The sequence below is a fragment of the Oncorhynchus clarkii genome, chromosome 19 (genome assembly GCF_045791955.1).
Source record: "Oncorhynchus clarkii lewisi isolate Uvic-CL-2024 chromosome 19, UVic_Ocla_1.0, whole genome shotgun sequence".
NCBI classification, from domain to species: Eukaryota; Metazoa; Chordata; class Actinopteri; order Salmoniformes; family Salmonidae; genus Oncorhynchus; species Oncorhynchus clarkii.
In genome coordinates this window covers 40,078,576-40,102,140 of record NC_092165.1, presented here as the reverse complement: position 1 = coordinate 40,102,140, position 23,565 = coordinate 40,078,576, and the positions used below count along the sequence as shown (strand labels likewise).

At 43.1% G+C, this 23,565-nt stretch overlaps 2 protein-coding genes across 2 annotated transcripts; both read right to left on the bottom strand.

Moving 5' to 3' along the window:
- Positions 1-105: 105 nt before the first annotated feature.
- LOC139374251 (serine/threonine-protein kinase PLK4-like) lies at positions 106-9,644 on the bottom strand. The gene is made up of 14 exons (XM_071115278.1): positions 9,432-9,644; positions 8,608-8,703; positions 8,081-8,176; positions 7,812-7,926; positions 5,195-6,173; positions 4,999-5,090; positions 4,561-4,871; positions 4,354-4,458; positions 4,139-4,241; positions 3,440-3,589; positions 3,069-3,297; positions 1,030-1,123; positions 646-896; positions 106-481 (listed from the first exon to the last, which is right to left on the bottom strand). The coding sequence occupies exons 1-14, from the start codon at positions 9,459-9,461 to the stop codon at positions 382-384; spliced, it is 2,751 nt and encodes a 916-aa protein (XP_070971379.1). The 5' UTR covers positions 9,462-9,644; the 3' UTR covers positions 106-381.
- Positions 9,645-9,835: 191 nt separating this feature from the next.
- Positions 9,836-23,089, bottom strand: LOC139375181 (heat shock 70 kDa protein 4L-like). The gene is made up of 19 exons (XM_071116734.1): positions 22,889-23,089; positions 21,440-21,497; positions 21,159-21,299; positions 20,772-20,894; positions 20,512-20,611; positions 18,838-18,971; positions 18,479-18,723; positions 18,306-18,382; positions 17,971-18,122; positions 17,711-17,817; positions 17,441-17,574; positions 16,690-16,886; positions 15,834-15,908; positions 15,603-15,746; positions 14,871-14,996; positions 14,633-14,740; positions 14,317-14,436; positions 11,206-11,367; positions 9,836-11,087 (listed from the first exon to the last, which is right to left on the bottom strand). Exons 1-19 carry the CDS (start codon positions 22,993-22,995, stop codon positions 10,905-10,907), a joined length of 2,493 nt encoding a protein of 830 aa, XP_070972835.1. The 5' UTR covers positions 22,996-23,089; the 3' UTR covers positions 9,836-10,904.
- Between the last annotated feature and the right edge of the window lie 476 nt (positions 23,090-23,565).

Below are 23,565 nucleotides of genomic sequence, written 5' to 3'. Positions count from 1 at the left end.
GTAAGGTATGCTAACATAACAGCTCATCCTTTAATATTTTAGTTTGTTGTAAACATTTACCCAATCATGCTGTTGCAAGTGAGAAATAACAAAAGACCCCTGAACACCAAAGTGCGACTGAACTCTACCCAGCCTGCAGATGTTTATTGCTTCAGCTTTTATGCATCTGACAACGTAGAAAATTACAATTACAAGATTATACTGTACAACATGGGCACTTTATAAAATATATATTTTCATAATTTTGTCATCTGTACATAAAAACACTATTTACAAGCACACTTGAGAGGTATGTATGTCATGGTATAAAGCCTATAATAGTGTCTCCTCCCTGCAACAGCATTTTACTGGGACATTGCAATGCTGCTGAGGTTGTTTGATTCAGCGGCGTGCTGCTGGACTGGCTAACAGACCCAGGATGGTGGAGAGACAGTGCAGCTTCTCCTTCACAAGCTCTGGCAACTTCTCATTCTCTTTGTACCTGGAGCAACAAGCAGGAACATGTCAGCAAAAAGGGGTTGACAACTACCATTTCTCAAATACAGAGAATCATTTTATATCAAAATGACAAAAGATGGACATTGACATAGCACTGTATGAAAGGGTGGTGAAACCATGGGTCAGTGCTGTGTAAGTGTTCAGTACCTGGTGGTCCGTCCCTCTGGGGACGTGTAGGCAATACAAGAGACCCCTGCCTGCACCACCAGCTGGGAGCCATCGTTGAACTGCACCCACACCTCTCCACTGGTCAGCTGTGAGGCCCAACCAATGTTTGGCACAAAGACAGACTTAAGCACTTTCCCTGTGTTGGTTGTGTGGTCTTGTTTGACCGATAGCGGAGAGCAGTTTTTGTTCATGCTAGCCGAGGTGAAGTCAGACCCATCATATGAGATCATCTGAAGATTAGAGAAGAGAAAAAGATTCAACAAAATAAAAACACCAGAAATATCTTACACTTCCTAAATAAAAATGGATGGAATAAATAGCTTAGTTGATAGAATGTGAAATGTTGCTTCAGGAGAAACTCACAGAGGGAGTAATGTGTAGGTGCTTGGGCGGTGATGCCACATCTACAGGGGCAACACCGCCCAAGGGGCAAGGGGAGTCTGGGTTGGCAGGTCTTCTGGGAGGGATAAACAGAGGCGCAAGATTAGTGACAAGGACTGGGACTACCTGACACCCTAGACCCACTCCATTTTGCTTACTGCCCCAATAGGTCCACAGACGATGCAATCGCAACCACACTGCCCTAACCCATCTGGACAAAAGGAATACCTATGTGAGAATGCAGTTCATCGACTACAGCTCAGCATTTAACACCATTGTACCCTCCAAACTCGTCATCAAGCTCGAGACCCTGGGCCTCAGACCCCACCCTGTGCAACTGGGTCCTGGACTTTGACGGGATGCCCCCAGGTGGTGAGGGTAGGCAACAACATCTCCTCCCCGCTGATCCTCAACACTGGGGCCCCACAAGGGTGCGTTCTGAGCCCTCTCCTGTACTCCCTGTTCACCCACGACTGCGTGGCCATGCACGACTCCAACTCAATCATCAAGTTTGCGGTGAGGGCCCTCGGAGTGTGGTGTCAGGAAAATAACCTCACACTCAACGTCAACAAAAACAAAGGAGATGATCGTGGACTTCAGGAAACAGCAGAGGGAGCACTCCCCTATCCACATCGACAGGACAGTAGTGGAGAAGGTGGAAAGTTAAGTTCATCGGCGTACACATCACGGATAAACTGAATTGGTCCACCCACAGACAGCGTGGTGAAGAAGGCGCAGCAGCGCCTCTTCAACCTCAGGAGGCTGAAGAAATTCGGCTTGTCATCAAAAGCACTCAAACTTTTACAGATGCACAATCGAGAGCATCCTGTCGGGCTGTATCACCGCCTGGTACGGCAACTGCTCCGCCCACAACTGTAAGGCTCTCCAGAGGGTAGTGAGGTCTGCACAACGCATCACCGGGGGCAAACTACCTGCCCTCCAGGACACCTACACCACCCGATGTCACAGGAATGCCATAAAGATCATCAAGGACAACAACCACCCGAGCCACTGCCTGTTCACCCCGCTATCATCCAGAAGGCGAGGTCAGTACAGGTGCATCAAAGCTGGGACCGAGAGACTGAAAAACAGCTTCTATCTCAAGGCCATCAGACTGTTAAACAGCCACCACTAACATTGAGTGGCTGCTGCCAACATACTGACTCAACACCAGCCACTTTAATTATGGAAAAATTGATGTAATAAATGTATCACTAGCCACTTTAAACAATGCCACTTAATAATGTTTACATACCCTACATTGCTCATCTCATACTGTACTCGATACCATCTACTGCATCATGCCTATGCCGTTCTGTACCATCACTCATTCATATATTTTTATGTACATATTCTTCATCCCTTCACACTTGTGTGTATAAGGTAGTTGTGAAATTGTTAGGTTAGATTACTCGTTGGTTATTACTGCATTGTCGGAACTAGAAGCACAAGCATTTCGCTACACTCGCATTAACATCTGCTAACCATGTGTATGTGAAAAATAAAATTGGATTTGATTTGACTGACAGGTGACTGGATATCTCAACAAACTGACTGATTAGGAGGCAAAGTATGACTGACTGATTAGAACTGAAATAGTGTCTGCATTCTGCAACATGGTGCTTTCTTTAAAGGGAAATGTCAAAAGAATGTAGCTTCATATTCATCACTTCCAGCACCACCACAACATCAACATATGTATGTGAAAATGGCACGTTTCTATGTTTTGTAGTAAAAAAGAGAGGAAGATAAGTGTTTCCAATGACATCAATGAGCTTCATGTGATTTTAACCAATTATGAGAAGGCATTTCCTACCAATTGTCTAATTGGTTGATGATGTCATTGGAAACACTTATCTTCCTCTCTTTTTTACTACAAAACATAGAAATGCACCATTTTCACATATGTTGATGTTGGGGTGGTGCTGGAGATCAATATGAAGTTGAACATTTTAGAAATTAAGTGCTTCCAAACGTGAGAATGTCCTGCATTAACAGACAGTCATGGCTCTCTTGCTCACCGGCCGAGGGTGATGGGGAAGAAGGGAGTGCTCTTGGCACAGCGCTGCTCCTCTGCAGTGATTGCTGTCTCTAGAGACAGACACATGCTGTGGCCCTCGTCAGACAGCTTCACGTACAGCCTGCTCTCTGGACTGAGGCCACTCAGACCCACCTCTCCCTTCACCGTGTACGACTTCCCACTCTTCTCCACCACACGGACCAGCTCTGACGTCTTGTGGGTTTTTGCTCCTGTCACAGCATAGAGGACCACAGGTCAGGATTATTTAGTTTAACTGTGCAACAACAACTTTTCAATCTCAGAAGGAAAATACACCTTATCCTTCAAGGTCATTATGTTTCATATAATTGATGCTTTCTAAATGATCCTCACCATCGTAGAAGCACATCTCAAGGTCTGCATTAGGGGAGTTCTCCATCAGCATACATTTGCCATACTTGGTATAGAGGGTAACTTTGGGAGTCTTGGATTTTACCAGCTGCACAAACTTGGAGGCATACTGGTATTTTTTCCAGTACTTCTCTATTGAAGACAGAGGACAAAGGTTAGTTGAAATCAGATTTCTAACATATTTATCGAATTGTGGTTTTACATCTTTTTATTTTATTTTACCCCCTTTTTCGATCTTGTCTCATCGCTGCAACTCTCCAACGGGCTTGGGAGAGGCATGCGTCCTCCGAAACATGACCCGCCTAACCGCGCTCCTTAACACCCGCCAGCTTAACCCAGAAGCACCAATGTGTCGGAGGAAACACAGTTCAACTGGAGACCGGAGTCAGCCCGCAGGCACCCGGCCCGCCACAAGGAGTCGAGTGCGATGAGCCAAGGAAAGCCCCACCTGCCAAACCCTCCCCCAACCCGGACGACGCTGGGCCAATTGTGCGCTGTCCTATGGGACTCCCGGCCAATACCGGTTGCGGCACAGCCCAGGAATGAACCCAGGTCTGTAGTAATGGATCTAGCACTGCATGCGATGCAGTGCCTTAAACTGGTGTGCCACTCAGGAGACCCCAAATTGTGGTTTTTAAATCATGTCACTGCGAGATGTCACTGTCTGGTATTGAGGTGTACCCGGTAGGTCCTCATAGCTGCAGATCAAGATGTCTTCAGGGGGAGCAGGGGGGCGGTCTAGCACAGGAAAACCCTTCCCCTCATTGGGCTGGTAAATAGTGACCTACAGGATCGTGGTCAAAGGGTGACATTAGTGTTTTGCCATTATTTCACAGACATACCATGATACATCTTCTCTGAAGGTTATGAAGTGTTGTGTTATTCCTGAAACTCACCATCAAACCATCACAGGATATCCTGAGGACCTCTTTGCCCCTCTCCTGGGGGCCCTGGCCCTTGAGAAGCTCCATACACACCTCTCCTGTATCCAGAATGCTCACCTGGGGAGAAGGAGACGGAACCCACAGCTGTAGGGCAGGCAGGCATTGAAAGCAGATCAGTTGAATAGACAGGGGGATAACTAGGGTGTACGTCTGTCTTACCACAGCGTTTTTAGTCTTCTGTCTGATGGATTTCAGTCTTGAGGCACACAAAGGAGGGAGCACATTTCTCAGGGACTTTTTCTCCTTTTCTACACTTGGTTTGGATAGACTCTGCAGCTCTTCCCCATGACCGGGTTGCCCATTCTCCCTGTAGGAGTCAGTGTTTGAGGTGTTGCGGTGGAGGTGAGTACTGGTGCCTCTGCCTGCCGGTTTGTCACTCCAGGTGTTGTGTACACCTAGAGGCTCCCTGCCACTATGGAAACTGCCACTGCTGCTGTGAGAGGTGACATCCGTGGGCCTCGGAAATAGGCCTAGTGAGGCAGGATGAACAAACAATGCGGTCAAGCTTGTGAGAAAATCTTTATTTTAGAGCTTTTAAATCTTTACATTGGGATATAAGATTAAGATACAGCAAAGAAACAAGTAGGTGTACTATACCTTCTTTACTGAACCAATTCTGTACACCTTCTGACTCTTGTAACTGCAGGTTTAGTGGATGTGGTGGTTGTATGGAATATGAACATCCTGAGCTGAGGAAATAAAGGGTACATACATCAGTTAGTCAGACAGACGCAGCCATCTTAATTAAAAAAATACATTCTATTAATTACATCACACTGGGGTCACATCTTACCTGGCTGTCTGTTTGACAGGCACCGATGGGAGCCTTCCATGCTCTGCGAAGGGTTGTGGAGTGTCCTTGTAGCTGGAGGACATGGGAAAGGCCAGTCTCTCCGACCCGGTCAGCATCTCCTCAGAGTGGCATCTCTCCAGCTCTGCCTGCCCCATCCCCTGGGCTGGAGTGACAGAGGAGCTAGACCGGTCTGAGGAGTGAGTCCTCCGTAGGTACCGGGAGTGGGGCCGTCCACTCTCCCAGCCCAGAACTGCCCTGCTCCTCCCTACTCTGTCGGAGTGCTGCTGCCACTGCTCAACCCCCTCAAAGCAGGCGCTGCTTGGCGGCCGGGGCAATGTGGAGATATGTGCCATGCGGTTGGGCAGGGCAGGTCCGATCACATGCCTGGCTGCTCTCTTCTGGAGACGGCTGCTGCCTGAGGTGGATGAGGTGCAGGCTGTCGAGATGGTGGCGATGCCGCTGTCCATGGAGCCTGGCTCACCAAGGCTCAGCTCCTTGGTCCTGGCAAGCAGGCTTTGGGTCATGAAGGGGTGGTCAAGCACGGCAGACAGGCTGGGCCGCTGCGCAGGGTCCTTCCTCAGCAGCTGATGGATAAGGTCCTGGGCCTCCTGGGACACATGGCTGGGCATGTCATACTCCCCCAGAACCACCTTGTTGAGGGTGTGCTTCACTGTGTCTGTGTCAAATGGGGGCCGGCCCATCAGAAAGGCATAGAACATACAGCCCAGAGACCAGACATCAGACTCCAGGCCATGGGCACTGTGGGTGGCCACCTCTGGGGAGATGTAGTTGGGTGTGCCACACATAGTGAAGTGCTTCTCGCTGGGGAGCTTCAGCTGGGTGGCCAGGCCAAAGTCAGCTATTTTAAGGTTCATATTGCTTGTCAGCAGCAGGTTGGACAAGGTCAGGTCCCGATGCATGATGCCATGTGTATGCAAGTACAGCATACCTTTCACTATTTGATGCATGAAGTGCTGTGCTGTAACGTGAAAAAAAAACAAATGAAAACAACTGTTATAAAAGTAAATGAGGACAGGTGTCAAGACATGTTAACGTAGATTTCATAAGTTAAGAGACGTATCACTGACACACTCTAGGGTTGGGCGGTATCCAGATTGTCATACCGTTTCGGTACCATACCGGGGTAGGGCTGGGCAATATATCAAATTCATTTGATTAATTCTAATTTATGTTTTTGAGCAATATTCCAAATGCCTGAATTGTAGAATCAAGTTTTTTTGTAAATACATTTTTTTTTATGACCGTTTATGTCCGCTTTTTGGTCTTGTCTGCTCCATCTGTGCTGTGCACCTTCCCATTTACACCAGAGATCTGTATATAATGACGAGATGCTCATGTTTCCGCCCTAACAATGGGTGTCATTGTCCCAAAGGCGGGAAGGCAGGCGACAAGCTTAGGTTCAAAATAAGCGCATAGAAACGCACAGGGCTTATTTTTGACAGATTTTGGTGAGAGAACCCTACCACTCAAAACAACAAAGATGAGAGATCACTTCTTCCTCTCTGACAAACAGTTTCAACTCGCTATTTGCATTTGAGTCATATGGATACCGAAACTCAGAGACATAATTTTACTGTAATAGAGGAGAAGTTAAACAGGGTATGGTTTGAAAGGTTATGCTAATTTTACAAAATTAAGTTTAAAAAAAAATCAACAATTACCTTGGCGCACAAAACAATTTAGGCAACAGCCACTTAGCGTCCTGAGCTGTATAGAATTTATTTTACACATCTTACATGCTGACCACACCGCTCGCATTGCAAAATAAATTTAAACATACATGTTATTCAATTATTGCACCCACACTGCTCGTGCATGCGCCAACGAGCGAAATGCGTTGCCAAGCGTTAAAATAGAAGTCAGTTCTATTTGTGACGCTGAACGCAGTGCAAGTCCTGCCTCTCCCATCTCCTCATTGGTGTATAGAAGGAGATACCCACGTGGGTGATTGAAAGATGAACTGAGTTTGATCGGTGGTCATGGTAACTAAGAAAGTTAGATGCCAATTGGCATAAAGTCCCAAGAAGAAGCCTGGAAGGAGGAGAGATGACTAGAAACAATTTGGTTACCGTTTTATGTGTGGATTAATTGTCTGAGTAGAGGACCTTGTGCATTTCAGGTAAAATCAAATGTATTTATATAGCCCTTCTTACATCAGCTGAAGTGCTGTACAGAAAATAAGAACTCAAAGTTTATATCCCAGGACAAATTAGCTAGCAACAGTAAGCTAGTTACACAGGACAAATTAGATAGCAACTGCAAGCTAGCTAGTTAAATTGCCAGAAAATGTATGCTTTTTGACCTGTCCCCAAATTAATATAATTAGTTCAGAGTTTGTTTTGATATTTCAACCTGTGATCGCGTTTGGTGTGGGGGGACAAAATCAATTTGTGCACGATGGCGCGTGGCCGGTTTGATGTTCGGTGTAAGACTTCTTTTAGTTATACTTAACGCAAAGTCCCCAACAAAAAAGGTAAATATTTTTTATTATTGTATATTTTTAAACAGAATTGAAAATCATACTTTTCGAAATACCCCAGTATAAACTGTAGATTGCCCAAGCCTAATGCACTCTCAGGTAAACAATGAGACTGACCATCATCCTCTGAGAAGGGCATCTTCCTGTCTTTCAGGTATCGACTCATCTCTCCATTATGGCACATCTCCAACACCAAGTACACATAGTTACTGTCTTCAAAGTAGTTGTACAGCTGCAAAATAGCAAAATTACAAGCCAAAATGTTATATCGGGGTTAATGCAGTTATGTAAATTAGTAAATAAGACCTTATTAAAGTAGCACCAATTTCAGCACAACAATAATCAGATATGCCAAAACAGGCCCAACAAAGTTCAACCATGCTTACCTCTAGTATTGACGGATGCTTCAATCGACACTGAATCTCCACTTCGTTACTCACGCGCTGGACCATACCAGATTTATGCATGGCTTTTTTGTCAATCTGAACAGAGAGGGGAACGATGGAGATAATTATACAGTGAGCATTATAATACACTGCTTTAGTCTTGTGGTAAACAAACGATTGGTCTTCCACAAAGAGAGTGAGAGCTATCCAGGAACATAACAGACTGTCTACACTTCCAACAGTCCCCAGGTGACCCCTGGGAGGGGGGCTTAGAAAAAATACAAGACTGCTAAACACCACCTGGTAGTGAGATGGTGATGATGAGTGGTTAAGTCTTCACTGTGGAGCCTGTCAACATTTCTAAACCTGTGATTTGTCTGCTTGCACTTGACAAAAAGTGTGCTGATGAGCTCTTACATGCGTTTTTAAACACGTGATACAGGAACAGCATGAAACAAGCTTACATCATAAGAGTAATTGGATGTGGACTGTATAGCAACTTTTGTTTTATTATTATACGTTCTTACCATTTTGATCGCCACCTCCAAGCCAGTGTTCACTGACTTTGCCCGGTAAACACATGCAAAGGAGCCCTTACCAAGAAGGGTGAGAACTTTGAAATCCTGAAAAAGAGAATGAAAACAGTTTCACATATATGCAATATATAAATCCAAAATCAATAAGCTAATATTTATATTGCAACAAATATGACTAGAATATGTCCTAGAAATGGATTTGGCTGTCAGCTATCTTTGACAGAGGATTATTCTGATGTGATACCTCAATCTTTAGCTCCCCAGCTGTAAATAAGATTCTCTCCTCATCTTCACTGGCTTTGCATTTAGTTGTCAGGTTTTGAAATAAATAATTTAAAACTTTGTCTAACATCTTCTCTCTGATATGTGTCATGGAGCCGACTAGACATACAGTGACTGAGTACTAGACTACAACAACTGTGGCTAATGTTAACGTTACCATTTGGTCGTTATGGCTAGCCAACCGTCAGAAGTAAAACATCAAAACACCTGTCTCTGTCATATAGCCAACCAAAACCTTTAATTATCCCGGCTCTCTTCCCGCTAATGAGCAGGCGTTGTGGTACCCGTCACCTGGCAACAATAAACCGTTGCGGTAAATCGCAGGGGACATGTCTCAGTCAAAATAATCAACAATATCTCGGCTGTAGTAGCCAGTGCTACTAGTTTTAGGCACCAGCTAGCTAAATAAAAGTTACTCGTCTGCGTTGCTTACTACGAATTATGCAAAGTTGGTAACGTTTACAGACAACTGACGTTCGCTTGCTAGCTAATTGTACTGTATTAGCTGAGGGTTAGCTAGGTCGACATCTCACCTCGATTTTATCGCCGATTGAAACACTCATCTTGCTTCTTATTTGTCTTCCCAATCGATACAAAATTATTATTCAAAACATGTTCATCCAGGTAAACTCATCAGCGGCCATAAACGAACTTTGATAAAAACAAATGAATGTTGCCCCTCCAAAACTTTCGTATATCTTCCATTTTGAAAATATCCGCCCGTTACCCTCGTGGTCACGTGACTATACACGTCATATAAAAACAAGCAAATGTTGCCTTCTCGAGCTAAGGAGAGCTTTCGGGAACAAAAAGCACTAGATGCCTTAAAATAACATTGGGTCCTCCTGTGAAAACAACTTTCCCATCTAGTAACTTGACATTTAAAGTTGCTTTGTAGCATAAAAGTCTTAAATAATATGAAGATCATTGAGTACACTTTTTTTAGCACTTTAGTCAAATACATGTATATTTTTTATTTAACTAGGCAAGTCAGTTAAGAACAAATTCTTATTTACAATGACGCTAACCCGGACGACGCTGGGCCAATTGTGCACCGCTCTATGGGACTCCCAATCACAGCCGGTTGTGATACAGCCTGGAATCAAACCAGGGGTCAGTAGGGACACCTCTAGCACTGAGGTGCATTGCCTTAGACCGCTGCGCCTCTCGGGAATGAAATAGTACAATGTTTGTCTTAAAGACAAATAATGCATTTACATTTTAGTCATTTAGCAGACGCTCTTATACTGAGCGAATTACATTAGTGAGTACATACATTTATTTATTTATACATTTATTACTTTCCATCTTTAAATCTCATGACTCAAAATATGGAAATGCATGAAAATAAGTAAAGGAATAGGCATCCAGCCCATTGCTCTTCTCTCTTTGCTAACAACATTAGGAATGCATCCTCTATATACACAACTATAGGCACTGGCCAGTTTAAATTACTAAAATAATATTTACAGTATCTAGGCATACAGACATCCTTTCAAATTCATATATTAAATACAAATATATATAATATGTATTATTGCATACATATTTTACTAATAGTTTAATTAGCCATAGCGATTGTTCAGACAGTAATTCTACTTATGTTCCACTACAAGCTTATGTGCAGTAAGAGTCACCTTAGAACACTGATGCTTATGGGCCTTTTGAAATGCAAACACTTATGGTTAGGAAAAACTGTTCTCAGGAGAGGCAGAATTGTTTTCATCTATATCTAATCTTACAGTTAATGACTATATAAGGTATTGTCTAACCTCTGAGGGAGGAGCACACAGTTGTAACATAGTAGAGAAAGTCAAAAAAAGATCAAAAGGAAAAAATTGAACAGGGGGACTCTGAACACAAATGCACAAAACAGTCCATTGAGTGGTGGTGGACATGGAAAAATGGTCCCGGATACACTTTGTACTGTATGTTTGGGTAGACCTTGTCAAAATGGTCTGATGGGTGCTAGAGTGCTGGTAGCAGAGGATATTTGACAAAGGGGCTCAGTCAATCTCCATCTCTGCTGAAGGAGGCTTTGTCTGGTTGCTACCCTTTGCCACTCCCCTCCCGCCAGCTCCTTGCCTTGGGCTGTTATGGGCCCCGTTGCTCTCGTCATTCTCCTCTGACACGTCATCTGCTTTGGGCTTCGGCCGGTTGACAACTGGGTTGCATACTTCATCCAGTTCCTAAAATATAGGTATGTGTGGAAGATAGGTGGATGCAGTATTAGTAAAATAATCAGTACCTGGTGACGATGGGCCAATAGTATGTCATATGGTCAAATCATTCACACTTATCACACACCTGTATTTTGGAAATTATGTCTGCTACTTTGACGACTGGGTCCTGGGCGATGGTGAGTTGGCTCTGGGCATTCATCTTGCTGTTTATCCAGGCCATGCTTTCATTTAAACACTTCTCCATGTTTCTCATCTCCTCAGCATTCAGATGCTGGTAACGCTCATCCTGAGTGTAGATAGGAAACAAAACAATTAGAGATAGCACACCTCTGTCTCATTAAGTAAATCACCTTGTCTATGCCCTCACAAACAAATCAATTAATAAAAATGTCACAGATGGTTTATTACATACATCCTGGGTTAAACCCAGAGACAGACTAAGTCACAATAGTGTCACAATTGCTCAATTACTTTACTATGACAATGACCTAACTAGCTTTGAAAAGTGTGTACAGGCCCCAGAGGACTGATAAGACTAAACAAGGAAATCAGAGGTGTCCTGAATATGGAATAGGAAAGTAATTAGCACAATCCCAACAGAGCAGCGGTGTACAGTCGTGGCGAACATTTTTGAGAATGACACAAATATAAATTTTCACAAAGTCTGCTGCCTCAGTTTGTATGATGGCAATTTGCATATACTCCAGAATGTTATGAAGAGTGATCAGATGAATTGCAATTAATTGCAAAGTTCCTCTTTGCCATGCAAATGAACTGAATCCCCAAAAAACATTTCCACTGCAATTCAGCCCTGCCACAAAAGGACCAGCAGACATCATGTCAGTGATTCTCTAGTTAACACAGGTGTGAGTGTTGACGAGGACAAGGCTGGAGATCACTCTGTCATAATGATTGAGTTCGAATAACAGACTGGAAGCTTCAAAAGGAGGATGGTGCTTGAAATCATTGTTCTTCCTCTGTCAACCATGGTTACCTGCAAGGAAACACGTGCCGTCATCATTGGTTTGCACAAAAAGGGCTTCACAGGCAAGGATATTGATGCCAGTAAGATTGCACCTAAATCAACCATTTATTGGAACATCAAGAACTTCAAGGAGAGCGGTTCAATTGTTGTGAAGAAGGCTTCAGGGCGCCCAAGAAAGTCCAGCAAGCGCCAGGACCGTCTCCTAAAGTTGATTCAGCTGCGGGATCGGGGCACCACCAGTACAGAGCTTGCTCAGGAATGGCAGCAGGCAGGTGTGAGTGCATCTGCACGCACAGTGAGGCGAAGACTTTTGGAGGATGGCCTGGTGTCAAGAAGGGCAGCAAAGAAGCCACTTCTCTCCAGGAAAAACATCAGGGTCAGACTGATATTCTGCAAAAGGTACAGGGATTGGACTGCTGAGGACTGGGGTAAAGTTATTTTCTCTGATGAATCCCCTTTCCGATTGTTTGGGGCATCTGGAAAAAAGCTAGCCTGGAGAAGACAAGGTGAGCGCTACCATCAGTCCTGTGTCATGCCAACAGTAAAGCATCCTGAGACCATTCATGTGTGGGGTTGCTTCTCAGCCAAGGGAGTGGGCTCACTCACAATTTTGCCTAAGAACACAGCCATGAATAAAGAATGGTAGCAACACATCCTCCGAGAGCAACTTCTCCCAACCATCCAGGAACAGTTTGGTGATGAACAATGCCTTTTCCAGCATGATGGAGCACCTTGCAATAAGGCAAAAGTGATAACTAAGTGGCTGGGGAACAAAACATTGATATTTTGGGTCCAAGGCCAGGAAACTCCCCAGACCTTAATCCCATTGAGAACTTGTGGTCAACCCTCAAGAGGCAGGTGGACAAACAAAAACCCACAAATTCTGACAAACTCCAAGCATTGATTATGCAAGAATGGGCTGCCAGAAGTTAATTGACAGCATGCCAGAGCGGATTGCAGAGGTCTTGAAAAAGAAGGTTCAACACTGCAAATATTGACTCTTTGCATCAACTTCATGTAATTGTCAATAAAAGCCTTTTACACTTATGAAATGCTTGTAATTATACTTCAGTATTCCATAGTAACATCTGACAAAAATATCTAAAGACACTGAAGCAGCAAACTTTGTGAAAATTAACATTTGTGTCATTCTCAAAACTTTTGGCAATGACTGTAGTAGTTCACAGAAAAATAGAGGCATTATAAATGGGCTCAGCTTCATTTCACTGCATCTCACACTGAGCTTTAAAGGCGCTGCATGGTCAATCTGACGTCTGCATTGGTCATGCAGCATTTACGGTAATATGGTCTGTGCAGAAGTCAGGTCATTCATACTTCTTGTGCTTCGCCGAGCAGTGCAGAGCTGTTGTGAAGGAAGTTGTCAAGGAAGTGAGTTTGTGTTTATACAGGAACTCGCGCCCTCACCTACGGTCAACCGTTCAAGACAATGCGGAGCTATACGGAGCCCTCCGCATTGTTACAAGATCTGAGAGGCTCACGGCGATGTCGTACTGCGTGCCTCTGGAGGCTCCGCAACTGCGTCACACCATCCATATGACGCCTCTGACCACATTTTCAGATCAAGCATAAATTGTCTCTTAGTGTCTTATACTGAGCTGTAATGACATCACTCCACAGAAACCATGTTCCCAATGAGGAGCAAAACCATTTTAATCATAGAATGGGTTAAATGTTTCTAAAGTGGGAGGGGGTTCGATTAATCCCACCCGGGCGCCTGTGTAGATGTATAATGCAATGGCTGAAAGTTGATTGGGTTAGATTTGGAACCAGGCTGCCTCCTGGGCGCGAGCCAGGTGCCCCGCTCTGTCTGACGGTGAAGTCGGCTTGAAACAAAAGTGATGTAATTAAGCACGTGCAGTACTTAATAGGATTCTTTGTTTTCCCACGCAAAAGTGATTGTTTTTGAGAAAAACAGTTTATCTGCCTTCTCAATGAAAACTAATTTGAAAATGCAAACATTTATTTTATGGAAAAGAGGTGTATGTTTCTGGAAGTTGCACCATTTCTGCCTTGTTGACAACATGACCAAGCAGCGCATATTACTGTTCCATTTGAGAAGCGCATTCCTCCCTCCCCGCTCTCGCTCTGGGCCATTGCCCAGTTCAACACGGGCAGCGTATAATAACTCCCTCAATGCCTTTCAGTACTATCCAAAAAACTAAGAGATCTCAAAGATGCTCAAGGATGAAAGGATGCTGAACTATAAGATAAAAAGATTCCAGTTTTTACCTTCTGTTTATAAAGCTCCACAGCCTTCATATAAAGTTGGATCTTCTTGCCCATCTCTTCAAATGCCCTCGGCCTGTCTTCCTGCTCCCTGTGCCTGTCATGAACGGGCTGGGCAAAACTCTGGAAAAGGACATCAGTCAAATAAATCACTCAAATCAAGTCACGTTCCTAAACCTTCAGGCTGTTCACCTAAATGCCCCAAATATATTTGTTTATTATTCATGTTTCTTTCTCCTGATTTCAGAACTGCTATAATAGCAGACTGGTGCAGGCAGAGGCTAGATATAGAAGTCCTTTATGCTAAATAAACATTAACCTTGAGATCTTCCAGCTTGTCCACATAGACCTGTTTGTCTTGGTCCTCTCCCTCCTCATAAAGCCAGTTCTCTGTGTCCTCGAGCATCAGTGTCAGACGATTACTGTCCTTTTTGAAAGGTGAGAAAGGCCAAAACAGGGATCAGCAAACACATAATGTATTCCAAAGACTTATTCTGTGTTCAATGTGGCCGTATTTATTTCTTTGATAAAAGGAAACTGTTCATCTAGGTTCTTACCTCCTCCGTGGTGTACTTCTCATAGATGCCACACAGTTTGTCCCGCAGGTCGTACACATACTCCTCCACAGCATTCTTAGCATCATTCCTCTCTTTCTCCAGCTTATCCTGGACGATCATCTGGCCCTGAGGGACACAGAGAGGAAGAGAGGAAGAGACAAAGTGAGACACGTGTAACAGAGGACACAGTAGGACACTCTCACATGCCATAAGCTCACAACACAGCTAGCTTGAAATGTCACTGATGGACCTATCCAATGGGTACCTTATGTATAGCTCAAATGATTAGCATCTTTTCAAGGAGGGCTGTCATGTGTTCTGCGAAGCAGAAGATCAAGCCCGGTATGGGGACAGGGACAGGGAAGGAGGCTAAACTGTTAGCAGCACACTGACGTCGGCAACAATGAGAGCCAAAATCAGCCTTCCGCTTCCTCTAATACCCACTCCCAGGCGGCCACACAGAAATATAGGGCACGTTAGCTACATCATCTGCCAGTTTTGTAGAAGTGTACAACATAGATAAAACATGAAAGAGACAACTAATGTAGAACATGCCTTTACAGTTCCAAAGCTGCAGATGATTCATCTTCCTACAGAAACCCTTACTACTTGTGTTTTATGTCTTTGAACTAAACAAGGCAGGTAAGTTTTACATTACAGTAAGTCTTTTCTCTTGGTTCGATGAGAATCTGACTCAGCTGTTGGGGAGTTGGGGCCTTCAGAGTGACTTACCTCATACTCCACAAAGTCATTGAGCACCCCCCTGTCCAGCTGTCTGATGGTGTTGGCCAGAATCGGAAGGTCAGTGCTTTTCACTTTGACTTTAGGCTTGCTTCCCCCTGATGCTGGGTCCTGCTTCTCACCAGGGACTCCGTTCTTTGTTGGTAAATTTTAAATGTTTTATGCTTCACAAGACATAAAAGTTGAAGTGTAATTATAGTTTCTTATGATTCACGTACTCACCTTACTGCAGGAGCTGGCGTCCTCATTCAGCTGGTCCCCCTGGCCTTGACCCTCCTGGTCTACCTGCATTTTAGTCTGCGACAGTAGGACACTCTCACAGCAACATCACCTGAATCTTAAAATCAACGCTTGGCTGCTCTCCTGCTCTAATTACAGTAGCTTTGACTTATGGAACACCTTAGTAATGTAATTAATAATGTTACACCTACGTCTATATAAATCAGCTTACTTCAAGCAGCACACCCCTCCTGTTAACGTAATCAAACTATCTACTATTCAAGGATGCCAATTAGAATGTTATGATCTGTATGAGTAACACATTCAAATACACTGACATCCTGATCATATCAAAAAGGAGTGGAGGATGTTTTTTATAGCAGACACAGGCACAGCACAGCCTGTGAAGGATAGAGCTATGAAGACGTGGAAAGTATTTTCAACTTAATAGCTATTCCACTGGCTCCATGTATCCTTTGGCGTCACACACTGCCAAGCCCGGTTATACAAACATACACATTCTCTCAGGCTCAATGTGATGAACCTTAATGAGACCAGTGCTCCACAGATGAGACCAGACCACAAAACCTCCCCCATATAGTTCATATCGTTATAGATGTAATCTTCAATGGGAGGAAAGGGGTGCAGCTTCAAGAGCCAGGAATAGAGAGAAAATGGGCTTGAGTAAAAATAACCACACAGGTAAAGACATGAAGTCATATCAGTGCTCTATGTCTTAGATATAAGACATTCAAATGGGAAGATTAAAACAACGGCTTCTTTGACATGCGTTCTTAAATCTTAAATTATTCAGGTGAAAATTCAGGTGAAAACTTCACACTCATTCTCTTTCTGTTACCTGGTCCTCTGGCCTTCCTTCATTCTGCACAGTGGCTTCCATGTCCATCTGAACATCCTCTCCTTCACCCTTCTGCTTCTCGATCAGGGAGGCGCTGGAAACACTGAAGATGCCATGCACGTTTATGAGCACTTTGACCTTCACTTTGGAGCTGTTTCCATCAGGCTGGGGCACCACATTCTGAACAGAAAAATGCCCTGAGAAAGCCAGAGAGGAGGAGGCAGGTGGAGAGACATTCAAATGTCACACCTGATGGAGTCATATGAAATTACACAAACACACTGGAGAATTGACAGGGGAAGGAGGATGAGATCTGATTAGCTAGTCATTGCGCTTCTTTCAAACTGAAATCGCACCTGAGAGACCCCCTTATAATACACATATACTCTCACACACACACACAGCTCTGCTCTGTAAATGACTCCCGTGAGTCATAGGGACGCAGTGTTCCATGGGAGATTTAAGCCTGTCCTAATTATCAGCCAGGTGGGAGACCCCCACTATATGGTTTAAATGTTCGTCATCAGGTAGGCCACCAAGAAACAATTGCAAATGGCCAACCACAGGACAGACATATAGTAGCTGTCTTGTAAGGGGATCTCAAGGCAGAATAGCTAAGTGCCAGCCAGGGTGTAACAGCTAAATATTTTACGTTCAGTGAGACCACCTTCCAATTCCTTGAATAGGTACATCAAAGATGAAAGAAGACCTCTATGAACTGCAGAGGGCTTAGTTGAATAAGCAGGTGTACCTATCCTGATGTCCGGGTAAGGCAGCTCTTGTGGGAGGCTGTAGAATGCTTCCAAGTCAAAGGGCTCGTCCTTGTGGAAGGTGATGACTTTGGAGAAGGGTGCTGCATGGTTCTTACTGTACACCTCACATTCTCTGTAGAACAGACAGTGGTGTTGAATGAGGACCTGGAAATCCCTGTGTTGTAATGTCTTCGCATCTTATTACAAACAACACAGTACCCACAAATGAAAGTTTCTTTCTATAGAGCCAGCTCAGTATGTGCCCTTACCCGACTCCATCTTCTGTGGGGGACTTCCAGCGTAGGGTTATGGGAAAGGGAACCACATCAGTGATAGAGAATTCACGCACCTTAAACGCTGGGGACAGAATTGCACACTACACACACACATACATAAACAAACACACACCAAAACAAGGACACACAATCACTTTGTTACACACCAAATATTCCAGCAAATTATTCATCAGCTGCATATAAAATTGATGGCTGAGGTTTCAATCACTGTAAGAGGAAAGGGAAGTGAGCACCTGAAGAGCGCAGCCCCGTGCCACAGCCTCATCTGCATTGAGTGTGGTGCTGACATCTTTGCCAAAGAACTTGGAGATTCTCTCTTTAATGGAAGGGATCCTGGTGGCTCCTCCTACCACCTCCACTGCATAGATCTCATCCCGGCTCAGCTCTGACACAAAACACACACACACACACACACACACACACACACACACACACACACACACACACACACACACACACAGAGGGTCAAATAATACATTTTCAGTTTTACTATTGAATTCAAATGTACTGTCTCTGTCACTGAACGTTCATAAACTAAATCAAATTAGATTTGATAAAAATGACATACTTGATTGTTCAATAACTGCTTTCAATGGCGCCTCTACTCTCATCAAGAATGGGGCACACAGTTCTTCAAACTGGACTCTGAAAAAGAAAAGAAGGGGGAAAGTGGAATGATTATTATTGCATATACATCTCTATAGGAAGCTAAACAAAGGAGTCACAAATCCATATGTGTACCTGTTCATCTTGCCTGTCACATCAATGTCATTCATGAAGCACTCAATGTTAATGGGAAGGTCAGAGCAGTTGGCACTCATCAGCTTCTTCAGTTTCTCGCACTCCTGAGACAGCCGCAGAATAGCCCTGGGGTTCTCCCTCACGTTCAGCTTGTACCTTGCCTTGAACTCCTCGCAGAAGTGCTCCACAAGTACCTCATCAAAGTTACGCCCGCCCAGGTAGGGATCAAAGGCTGTGGCCAGTACCTGGTTAATTGACCAGACAATTAGGGGTTACATATGGGAGATAAAGAAAAATACAGGTGGGAAATAGTGATAAATAGTGATAGACTGCCTCTGCTACTAGGAAGAAGAACCCACCTTAAGTTTGCCTTTGTTGAAGGCTGATATGGAGACCTGGAATGATGAATGTCCCAGGTCCACGAACACCACATTGCGTGGCTTCTCATCTGGGGTGGGCAGGTCCTGCTTGTAGATCCCATAGGCCAGGGCCACTGCCATTTATAAACAACAAATTGAGAGAGACACTCTAATGCAGTGTTCCTCAAAAAGAGACAAACTTTGTAAAAAAAAAAAAATGTTTAAATAAAAACAATGTTCTTGGACATAAAAGACTCTACAATCACCAGGAAATGAGCGTAAAGTGATTTTAATTTAGGAAATATTTTCCTAAGTATTCCCATGCATAAATAGAGGCATACTACTTTGAGTCCGCAAGACACGTCTTTGTACTATGGGGAGTGAGGCTTCTACTCCCTTGCCCCTCCTCTATGGATTGCTCTCAATGACCATCTGTGAGCCACTCCATCAACTTGAACTTCTAAAACGGGTCTTGAAACACATTTCTACAGACTATTTTATAGTCCTAATCTGCAAAGTCATTTTAGCACCTAGTCTACTATTGCTATGCCCTGATTCTAAATGTATGATGTTTTTATTGTATTTTGTTTGATTATCAGTATTTGTTTTGAGCTTTGAGAACACTAATTAAAAGCGCTGTACAAATGAAATGTATTCGTTTTATTATTATTATTACATGTGATCGTATCCCAATGTAATCAAGATTTGAAATTATTATGTTTTTGTCAAATACTATATCTGTTTGGAGTTTCTTGCAGTCAATTTGCAGTGTACAAATAATTTATAACTATGTTCCGGCCCCCCGACCATCCGCTCAAGAAAAGAATCGGCCAGCGGCTGAATGTAATTGGGGACACCTGCTCTAACCCTACACCACTGCATGAATAAGAGCATTTTAGTGGATGGAAATGACTAAAAGCAATGTATGTGTTATCAAGTCATTTTGGTCCCCTAAACCTAATATAGCATAATAGGTTACCTAGCGGTTAGAGTGTTCGCCCGATAATCGAAAGGTCGCTAGTTCGAATCCCCAAGCTGTCAAGGTGGAAAATGTGGCAATGTGCCCTTGAGCAAGGCACTTAACCCTAATTTGCTCCAGAGGTGCCGTACTACTACGGTAACCCTGTAAAACAACACATTTCAATGCACTTGCCCAGTGTATGTGACAATAAAATATATATTTTTTTATACAATGATATGTTTGTGCTTCTTATAGGCCTATACATTGCTCCTACAAAGGGCATTTTCAAGTACACTTTGTGAATGTCAGTGACTGCTGATTACAGGTGAGAAAACAACGACTTGAAAAACAGCTGTCTCTAGGGAACTCCAGCCTATTTTGGGATAATGATATTCCTAAACAACTAAAGTTGTTGGTGGAAATAATGTGAAACAATTAAATACACATGAATGATTTAGACAACTACCACCAATAAATCTCCAGTGGAGGCTGCTGAGGGGAGGACGGCTCATAATAATGGCTGGAACGGAGCAAATGGAATGGTATCAAACACATGGAAACCATGTTTTTGATGTATTCGATACCATTCCACGAATTCCGCTCCAGCCATTAACACGAGCCCCTCCTCCCAAACTAAGGTGCTACCAACCTCCTGTGCTATAGACATATCCATCACAGAATATGACCTTGATGACTCTGTGGGAATCACTGACCTGCCGTGGTGTCATTGATCAGACGCAGACAGTTCAACCCTGCAATTTGGGTGGAGTCCATCACAGACCTCCTCTCTGCATCGGTGAAAAAACTTGGGACCTGTGAAACAAAACTCTTGTTAGAAAATTATACATTTGAAATGGGATGAAAAAAACGACTTTGGCTAATATCAAGGTATATTCACGTGTAGCATATTGATACTACGTTGACTAGTTTCATTTGCAGTGTATTACAGTATATATATATTGTTGTCACTCACAGAGATCACACAGTCCACAACTGGCTTCTTCAGGGAGCTCTCAGAAGTTTCCTTCAGCTTGGTCAGCAACATTGCTGTTACCTGCTCAATTGTGAACACTTTGTCCTCATCCAGGTAACGGACCTATGAATGGGACACAGTTTTAGTTTAGACTATTTAGACAATATTAAAACCAGCTGAAACCAGAGGAGGTTTAATGGTGTCAGTGCTGGTTAAAAAATATGGTTTGGAGGTCAAACACATTGGAAAATACAAACAATTGAGCAAAATAACAACAGTAATTTACATAATGACAATGGAGCTTGGGGTGATGGAGCTAAAGGGAACATATTCAAAATGGAGTGCAGTGAAAAGGGAACACAGTGGAAAAGTCTACAGTGGTGTTACCTTGATTCCAGTGTTGCCACTGGCCAGCTTGTGCAAGCTGTAAGGCAACTTGGGTTTCTCCCCCTGGACATATGGGTCGTCAAACGCTCTGCCATGGAACTTCTTGAAGCCATGGACTGTGTTTTTAAAGTTTGTTATAATCTGAAATAAATAGTTTTTTTTAGTCATGTGATCTGATGCTGACCAATTTGACCATTTCCAAAAAAGTATTGATCTGCAAAATTACATTTGCACAATAATACTACTACATTATAAAAACTGTTCTCATTTGATCATCTTACTTGACCCTTGGCTGCATTTCCAATGGTTCGGTTTTTGGAGGCCAGAGACACCCAAGCCCTGGGGAACCAAAACAAATAAACACATCAAAAATATAATATAGGCCTAATGGTTAATAGTAGGCAATGGAGGTTGAACATCTGCAGATTATTAAGTGAATTTCTATGAAGAAACGACAAATTAGGACAGTAAGATAGAACAGTTCACCTTCAAAGTGTAAGGAAGATCCGCATTTAAAATATCACTTTTTAAACTAATTTAACTGACTCACTTCCTCCATCAGCTCATTGCATTGTCTTGCTGACACAGAGTGATCCAGGTTCCTTGAATGGAAGGCTCAATTCCGTCAACTGGTATTGAAGGTCTTACTCTGCTCCACCTACCCATCTTCCCCCTCCTTCTCCTCCTCATCAAATTAATTTTATGAGAGCTGTACACTGCAATGCTATGTTATGTCTGAGGTTATGCCCAATTGGCATTGTGATTGTGGGCTATGCAGTTGGTCTGATGTCAGATATTAAGTTATTTGGAAAATGAGTTGTGAATGAGGCTGAGCAAGAACATTGTATTGGTGTATTGGTGCACCTTGCATAGTGGCCTGTTAGGAGGAGCAGGGGAAGATTGCAGTTTTGAGGGGAATTGGTGTAAACTAAATGCCCATGTATTCACAGTCACCTAATCCAATGTCATAACATTTGTGTGTGATAGTCATATTCACATTCGCTACATACAGTAGGCCTAAAAGCAGCCCATCTATAGCCTATATTTATCTTGTACAAATTATTCTGTCCATATGGGAATTTGTCATACAGTACTTTTAAGTCTGAGAGCAAAAGTGTATGACAGCAGTCAATTCCCAGCAAATTCAATGACACTCGCAAGAAATAAAATGAGCTATACATTTAGCTGATGCGCTTTGAATAAAAAACTACACCACAACAAAGCTTACTTGAAAACTAGAGTAATGCAGGGATATTCTTTCTTTTTTTTAACTATATGACATGAGATTTAATACAATATATTTTAATACTGAACAATTTGGTCAATGTCGATATAGGCTATGACGATGCATTAAATATCATATCACAGAATAAGATAGAAAAGTGTCAAATGAAACCAAAAAGGCCACATTCCAAGCACTACGTAGACGGCTGCAATTATTAAGAGGTCATTAGGTAAATGAACATGCAACAAAGACTTCTGAGAATGGAGACGTTATAACGTAGTAATAACCAAAACTGCAAATATTACTATAAATTTACGTGGAAGAAAAAATACAATCCAATGTAATGTCATCCAATGTAAAATATTCATCATAACACATGAAGCATCCATTGTTGGAGCATTTTTTTTTATCACTACGCCATCAGGGTATGCTACAGCGAGCATCCAGTCGCAAACATTATGTAGCAAAATCACATTCTATATATTGATGTCAATGGTATACTTACGGTGTACATCTGTCGCTGTATTCATTGGCAATGGTTTCAATCCCGCCGCTTCTCGCAACAGCAATGTAACAATTTTGGAAACCCACATCAATACCTACTACTGACATAATGAGTGTAGCTGTTAGTTTGCGCAATTTTCCGTAACGATTGACACTTGACACCTTTCCAATGAGAAAATAAAATATTCCACTATGCGAGACTGTAGGCTATTTTAAATTATTTATTTCGTTTTCAGCATATATTTGAGACAGTTTGCTCTTACAGTTCTAACTGAATTAGGCTACTAGCTTTTATGTAAGGCAAATCTTTATAGCCAACTCACTCAACCTAATCCCAGGGAGGAAAAATGTCCACAGGATTCTCTCAATTTCAATCGTAACAACCGGTAATCCAAGCAAACATGCGCAAAGAGCAGTCGCGAATGCCTCTAGAACCCGCCCTCTGCTATCTGTTATTGGTTACATGTCACCAATGGTGAATTTGATTGGTGCGACAGAGCATCTACGAAAGAAAAATCTAGAAATCCTTGAAAGAAAAATCTAGAAATCCTAGAAAGAGAACCAGCCTTTACATCATGAGTGACAGTGTAGGTAGGGCATAGTCTGCTGGTGTCATGTATTGTCATGTTGTGTCTTGTTCCTGTTCTTTCTCTTCACCCTGTCTCCCTCTGCTGGTCG